The 8,018-nt window shown below is 48.8% G+C and overlaps 1 protein-coding gene across 1 annotated transcript in view; it reads right to left on the reverse strand.

Annotated features, from left to right (window-relative positions):
* The window catches only part of TTC28 (tetratricopeptide repeat domain 28), a gene marked incomplete in the record, with an annotated part of 584,271 nt that overhangs the window by 83,754 nt on the left and 492,499 nt on the right, over window positions 1-8,018 (reverse strand). Inside the window, 3 exon segments of the mRNA XM_027771579.1 lie at window positions 783-1,001; window positions 3,030-3,159; window positions 5,316-5,425. Coding sequence (XP_027627380.1) covers window positions 783-1,001; window positions 3,030-3,159; window positions 5,316-5,425 — 459 coding nt within the window.

The following is an 8,018-nucleotide window of genomic DNA, read 5'->3' on the forward strand; positions in this document are numbered from 1 at the left end:
TTTTTTAAATCAGGGATAGAAACATAATCAAGAAAATCTTGTCAATTCTCCCTGGCAGTTGAACTTTTTGAAATTGGCTTACAGATATTCAAGAAGCCCATTCTTCAAGATTCCCAATTATAAGATCCACTTCCCCAGTCAATAAACTCTAATTGGATCTGGTGTGTCTCCAACATGGTAAAGCCATCAGCATTTTATTATGCAAAAAATATGGCCCTAACAGCTAATTACTGGTTCTGTATTTAGCAAAACTGTTACAGCCTGAACATTTAATGCTGATTTAATCAAAGGGGATTTTCACTTCAGAAATAGATTTACAACAGAACTGGTTAAAAATGGGTTTTGTTGAACTCGGACATTTCGGGCACATGTGTATACGGTGGTAGATTTGCCGTTACCATTTTAGTCTCTTTACGCCATGACAGAGGGTCACAGTTACTAAATCACATCTACTATAGAAAGAACTCAGGACTTGCAGTCTTCGCTTTGTTAGCTAATGAATACCGGCTGCCTACAAATAGAGCTGGTAGTGAAGCTAATCCACCAGCTCTTAGTCTTTCTTGATAAATGCTTCCACATTTACCATGCAGGGCAACGATTTTTTGGGAGGCCGAGAGAGCTGGGCTGTCTTACTAATTGACTGTCCCACCATACCATACGCGTCCTGGCTGAGACTTCACTAAAACCCGCCATCAGCTCCTTAGTCTGACGTATGGTCATCTCCTCTTCCACTGCCCTTCACTGGACTTTCACAGGTCTAGCGTTCTCGCGAGAGGCCTCACCTGCTCCAGGAGCAAGCAGCCAGCTATACAGGTAGCCTGCTGCCACGGAGTAGTAAAGGACGAGTCCCCTCTGGCCATTCACCATCTCCAGGATCTGATCCACAGTGACTGGGGAGTAGGGGTCAGAGTCCTGTTGTCCCGTCTGTCGTTCCACCAGAAGATCGGCAAATGCCCTTGTGCGCCCTCTTTCTGCCACAGCCAGGGCTTCATCGTGATGGCCTAGGAGACAGAGGAACAGGCTGAGGAATCCAGTGTGTGCTTACTCAGAGAGGGCCCGTGAGGCACAGCAGTCGCTTGCCCAGGGGAGCCCTTACTGCCTCTGCTCTCCAGTGTGCTTCAAATTCAACTCCCTGCCTCGAAGGCAGGTGCAGGGTCTGCTGCCATAAAACCCCATGCTTTTTGATTCAGTGAGACTGATTTCACACTACCTAAGCCATCAGGCCTTTCCCCTATTGTAGGCGGCACCACAGAGAGCTGCCCTCATGCAGGACACTGTCCCCAGCCCTGCCTGTCTCTCCCTGACCTAGCTCTGACACTTCCCACTCCATTCAGGGGTCTGGCTCTCTGGACCTGACCCAGTGCATTCTGGTTATCCTGTGACCACTTGCTCAACTAAAACTCTGAGTGGGCCCTAGCAGAGGAGACGTGAGGACACTGGCAGAGGAGACGTGAGGACACGTCTCTCTGTATCTCATTGTCCAGCCCCACCTGTTCACTTCCCCATCACTGTGAGCCTTTATGCATGCTGATCCCTCTGCTGGTTGCATTTTCTTTCCTATTGACCTTCTCTCAACAAAAGGGATCATAATAGCTGTCCTGCCCATCTCAGAGGGCCACCGTAAATATTAAATGAGGTCCTATTTGCAAAGGGGCCTGGCAGTTGTCTTTTAAAGCACCACACGTATAACAGGTGGCATTAGAGTTGAGACCCCTTTCTGTTCTGGACTCCTACACGTGTCCCTTCTCTCTTTCAGTCCCCATGGGCAAAGTGTTGAAACCACTGAGGTGTCTATTTCTTTAAAATCGCTTCTCTTTTCCAGGCTCTTCCTCAATCTGCCAATCCAATGTTGAATCCCATTTTCTCTAAGGAACTAGGCTACAATCCAGTTTAGGAGCTAATGTATCAATATGAAAGCACGAGAAATGAACGTGAGATGCTTGCACCTGAGCCTGCTCCTATGCAGGAAGAGATGCACTGCAGGGCGCCGCCTCACCCTAACTTCACAGGAAGGACTCTCCAGAGCTGGGGTCCAGGGGAGCGGGCAGACCAGCGGCTTGGCAGCACTTGGAGGAGGCATGCTTCCCGCGGTTCGGGGATCGGCCGAAAGTGGGATGTCTGTGTGTGTATGCAAATGTCTCCTTTCACTCTATTAAGTTATTAACTGGAACAGCAGGAACAATTTCTGTGCGCATTGGAAAATCGGCCCCAAAGTGCTAGACAGACTTAACACTGTGATTATAATAGATAATAAATTGTAATCCTAGGCAATGAGCACATTTAATAGATACATTTTTCAAGGGGAAACTTGAGTATTCCTATACATACAGCAAAGGACAGGCTGAAAAGGCTTCAGCAACCCACTTCAAAGACTTGATTAGTTCCAATGAATACCTCCTGGGAAGAGGCAGAGACGGGCGCTGGAGGGGGCCAGCTGTCTTGGTTACGGCCCAGGTAAAGAGCTGTGTGCTACCCCAGTGGGATGGAGAATTATCACTGGCTATGTCACTGCCTTCGGGGGGAGACCCAGATGATAAAAACCACCTAGTAGACAGCAACACTGAAAGCCACATGGCTAAGGAAAGAGAGGAGGCCAGGTATCTTCTAGGCACTTCCCAGACAGCTGTTTGCACTAGGTGTTAGAGGTGAGACAGAACCCCGTGGGCACAGGGGAGGCCAGAATACCTGGTTCAGGACCGCCTCTGCTGACCCTGGGCCTGCTGGCTAAGCCCCTCCCAGTATACCTTGGTACCCTGGTGCCAGTCTCACTGTACTGACTCACTGACGTAGGTCTCTCAGCAGGCCAAGAGCTTCCAGAGGTCAAGAACCTGACTACAATCCCCAGGGCTGCACTCAGCACACGGTTGATGCTACACCAATCCTTCTTGAATAAATGAAAAAATGTTCAGTGGTTGATGTGGTTGCGGTTTCACAGTCTGTGGTGTCAACAAATCACATTTTGTCACAGCAGTCACTAGACACCTTGGGTGCAGGGGTGCACAGGCCAACAGGACCCAAGCTGCTCTCACCTAGGCTGACGAGCACCCGCTGCAAAGCCTGGTAGGATGATGTCTGCAGGTCAAACAGGGAGAGCTTGTAGTCCGTGCTCAGCTGCACCTCGTGGCGGATGGTTTCAAATAAGGCTGAGGCTCTGTAAAGCTGCAAGGAGGGAGAGGAGGAGGTCAGCCATCCCTGCACATGGATGTCCAGCTGTCGGGAGACTGAAGACTATTATTCCTATCTTGGTGCATCAACTAAACACAGTTTTAAAAGGCTTGAAAGGGTGAATCTTTATTTCCGGGTGGGTCCTGGTGGACCTGAAAAGGCCAATAACACTCAGTAAAGTAGTGTCTAATCAATTTTTGACAAGGAAGAGGATCTAAAGACTTATGATCTGAATTAAAAAAAAAAAAATCAGGCCCAGTTGGCAGTGTGGTGGTTAAGGTGGCTGGATCCCACATGGCCAACTTCATGGATGACTCCTGGACCCAGCAGCTTGAAGGACACACCAGGTACATGTGTGTACATGCCCAGGATCCTACGAGGAGAGTGGAGAAGGAACTATGGCATGGCCATCCATCCTGACAGTGATTTCTCTCTTTCTCTCTCTCCCTGCCACCAACTACCATGCATAACAAACAAACAACAACAAAACAGCAACAAAAAAATCAGCTCTTATTCCAACTGAGTGATTTTAATTAAAACAAGCCTCTCCTTTTGTCATCAAGCAGTCATAATCAGCACCCCCACACCATGGTCTGGAGGCTGGGGCGGACAGGCATGGGGGACACTTGCTGGACCCGGGTGAGGCTGGAGGGAGAGAGCACACACTTAGGAGGGGCTCCCATTCTACAGGCGGTTCACATCATGTGAGGTGGAGGCTGTGCTCCACAGAAGTGCCCCAGGGTCAGGGATCCACTGGACAACCCCTCCAGGGAGCAGCGCCCAGTCACACAGACGACGTGGGGCCCGGACGACTGACGTTCCTGACAGAGACGACCCTGCCCTGCTGTTCTAACGATTCTCTATCCATGAGCCCACAGGCTTTTCTGACTCTGATATTTACATGCTGGGAATGCAGAAAATTTTAAGTTTTTCTAACCATTAAAACCCAATTCTAAGAGTAGGTGACTTAGACCAGGAGAGGGCTGAGGGAGAGAAATGTGCCCCTCATTCGCGCTGATTCACTGTGTAACTCCTGGCTAGACTCAGAGTCTCGGTCTCCTCTTCTGAAAATGGGATCGTTATCATTCTACCTCACAGGGGTAGTCTGAGGAATAAATCCAGCAAGTTAAAGAACTGTATGTTGAAAAATACAAGTCATCGTATGAAAACACGTTTTAATTTTTACAACCAGGAAATTAGAGAATTATGTCTTTAAGTTGCCCCAATTGTTTTAAAAGTTTGTGAAAATCCCCAAAGAGTGTGTGACGCCCTGGCACAAAGTCAGTCACACCCTGCCCTCGATTCTCAGGAGCACCCCTGGCTAGAGCCTTCTGTACTCATCTTGCTCCCTGCCCCCAGCCTGGCATAAGGTCCACCCACCGGAGGACGGATCAGCGCCGTCTCAGAGACAGCCATTGCGCTCCTCCTTGCCTTGACAGGGGAAGCCCACACAGTAGGGACCTTTCGTTGTTGTTGTTGTTTTTTGTTTGTTTGTTTTGTTTTTTTGCCATGCACTTGAGGGAGACAGAAAGAAAGTGAGAAATCATCCCCCAGGGGAGATGGCCATGCCACAATCCCTTCTCCTTTCTCCTCTCAGCATTTTGAGCACACACACGCCCATGCCTGGTGTGTTTCAAGCCACCAGGTCTGGGACTTGAACCATAGCGTCAGCCATGTAGGATCCAGCACCCTAACCACCCTGCCACCTGCTGGCCCCATGCTAGAGACCTTCCTAATTTCCAGAGCCAGCCTTCACAGACTTCTCCCCTATCTGTACATATGTAGAAACACAGACTTACTGAGAAGGGAAGAAGGAGATGTTACATATGTTAAAATAACCAGAAACTACACATCCAGTAATCATGAATTCTTGTTCTACTTATTTGTCATGAAATGAATATAATTTTATATAATAAGTATAATTTTATATCAAGTTTAATGAGGAGCAGTTTAATGATCTAAGAATTCCCAAGAAATTGAGAAATTTATAACACGAGTAACAGTTCGGGCTGGTATAGGCAGAAAGCCCTCTGTGAGCCCAAGGGTAGGGGTCAGGGCCTTCGGCAAATGTCATTGTGGCTAGGACAGTGATTCCGGGGTCTTCCATGCTTCTGGAAAGCAAACCCACGTGGGCTGGGGCTTCTGCTCACCTGGTGCTGGGCCTCCTCCAGGTTCCCACTAGCCCAAAGGGAAAGGCCAAGACCATGGCGAATTTTTGCCTCATCTTCTCTTCGTCCCAGTTGCTCAGCTAACCTTAAACCTGAAACCAGATAGAGCAATTTAAGGGAACACAGAAGACAAATAATTCTACCTGTCTAAGGCGTCCTGGAGGGTAATTTTGCTGCAGGTGTATTATAAAGAATATTAACACAGCCAGATAAGATGCAGGACAAGAGCTGAATCAGCCAAGGCAGAAAAAGCATTCTTTTCACATTCTGTGCTGGTAGCCACATTTCCAGGGCACTCCAAGATGCCCCCGCAAGAGCTCGGGCGATGGCTATCAGCAGGAGACAGGTTTGCAGGGCAGGCAAAAACACCACCACAAATGAAACCTCTCCTGGCCACCTTCCCAGAGGTGAAATCCCTAGCTTTGCAAATGAAAACTCCTGGTTGATAAATGTATCTAACCTGGTTCTTAGGGTGGCAAAAGCTTTTCCTGACAACCAAGTAGAGAAGCCAAGATAAATGCTTTCTCCTATCTCACATGCACAGTATCGAATCAGCGTCACTGGGAGACACGTTCTCCTGAAAGCAGAACCCTTGCACGGCCCGACCTGCCTTCTGTTACTGATGCCGCTGACACGCTTCGGGCCTGAGCTGATGTGCCTCAGTGGGGTTGCGAAACACGTGCTCTTATGAGTCAAAAGCCTTAAATGAGACTGTCCTCATTTGAATGGCCTTCAGATAGGCACCTACAGCTTGGGTCACTTACCCACTGCAAGCTTCTGGGTTCCAGGACACTGGCACCCTCCAGAGCTTTGTGGAAGCTGACTCTGAAGGCAGCCGTTTACTGTACTGGTCAAGAAGCCATTCTCGGCCTCACCTGGCCCTCATTATCCTGCCGTCTGGATGCAGGAGCCAGCTTGCACAGAAGCTGGCATAAAGACCACAGAGCACACAGAGGAAGAGCTCCTTCTAATCTAAGTAGGGGAGAGGGGAGCTGCCTCTGATGCGCTGGGCTTGTGCAATCTCAGACTTCTGTAAAGAGTTGCTGAGAGGCCAACAGTGATGCTCAGGCTCAAGTTCATAGTATAGCATGCACTTCAGAATGTATATGATTCAGTAAACACAGAAATAGCACTCTACATTTAAATTGTGTCATTGGGAAACAAAAATAATACTCACAAATTACATTTTAAAATACCTCACAGAGTAAGAACACACACACAAGAAAAGGGTGCTTGGGAGACAACCAGGACACTGTTCTAACCTTCGACAAACTAACCTCATTAATTCTTCAATCCAGACATCCCTGCCAGGTCTGGGTCTATGAGCAAAATGGAAAATTCACTGAGGCAAGTCCTGCCACACCCAAGACATGCTCCGAGAGTGGGACATTGCTCTGTTCCTGTCGTGTAACCGGTATGCAGGACATTGCTGGCCATTAGTCAAGGGTTCTACAGTTATAAATTAAAAGCCTAGGGCAGGCAGGTGGCGTGGTGGGTAAGGCACTACCCTAGGACCGGCAGGTGGCGTGGTGGTTAAGGCACTGGACTCCCACATGGCCTGCCACAGTCTTGAGCTCCAGACCTAGCAGCTTGCTTTCTCACTTTCCCTCTGTGGTTCTCTGGTCAAGTTAAAATAATGATGAATAAAATTAAGTAAAAAGAGTTAAAAGCCCACTGGAAAGACGTATAATATGTCCTGTCCCAACTTCTACCTACTTCGGCCTCTCAGGAATCTGATCCACCAGCCAGCTCTCTGAGAGCCCAGTCTGCCAGGGACTGGTTGTATAACCCCAGGCAAACCACTAAATTGCTCCAGGCTCCCCTTCTGAATTTGCAAAAAGAGAAAAAGCTGGATGGTCCCTGTGGTTTTACCAGCTGTCCATTCAAATCACTTGGAGACCTGATTTCAAAAGCTTCAAACCAGGCCCCACCTGGGAAATTCTACTGCCCTGGGGTAGGGTGGTCCCTGACATGCAGGTCCCTCTCTCCCAGAGTCTGGAGAAAGCGCCCCCTCATTGCAAGGAGCTGCAGACCCAACTCAGAGGCACCTTCCATGAGACCTACACATACCAGCGCCAGCTCAGAGCCCACAAGAAGAGGCACCTGGTGTGACTCGCAGGAAAGGGACTGGCTGCCGCTTTCTGGGGGACACATTCAGGAAATAGACGTTTGAGGAGATGCTACAAGTAAGAGCTTTTGGAGTTCTTCAAGCCTTAAAAATTATAAGAAACAATGAAAACGAACTTGAGAGCTTTCCATAAATACAGAATTATGTTGCAATGTCTCAGGCAAACCAGCGGCTTCATGAAAACAGTATTTCAGGAAGCACCAAGGAACGCAGCTGAAAAGTTGTCATGTTGGGCCTGAATTTAATAGTTTTTACAAAGTCAACAGAAAATCACCCCAGTCTGTGGGAATTTTATCACTGTCAAGTTTTGGGAAACCGAAAGCTAGCATTCTTATTTAAAACCAGTGAGGCAGTGCCCCACCAGGACAGAGTGGCAGCCAGATCAGGTCCGGGGAGCTGCTTCTGGCCTCTTGGGAACGTCCCAGTGGTAGGCTAGCACAACCTCTGGTCTGCAAGGACAACGAATCGTCCTTCTCCACTCCGTGTCCTGCTTCCCTCTCAGCCAGCTTCCCAGTGGGCCGGGGGGGGGGGGGGGGGGGGGAAAAAAAACCCCACGT

This window comes from Tupaia chinensis, unplaced genomic scaffold (genome assembly GCF_000334495.1).
Source record: "Tupaia chinensis unplaced genomic scaffold, TupChi_1.0 Scaffold000226_1, whole genome shotgun sequence".
NCBI classification, from domain to species: Eukaryota; Metazoa; Chordata; class Mammalia; order Scandentia; family Tupaiidae; genus Tupaia; species Tupaia belangeri.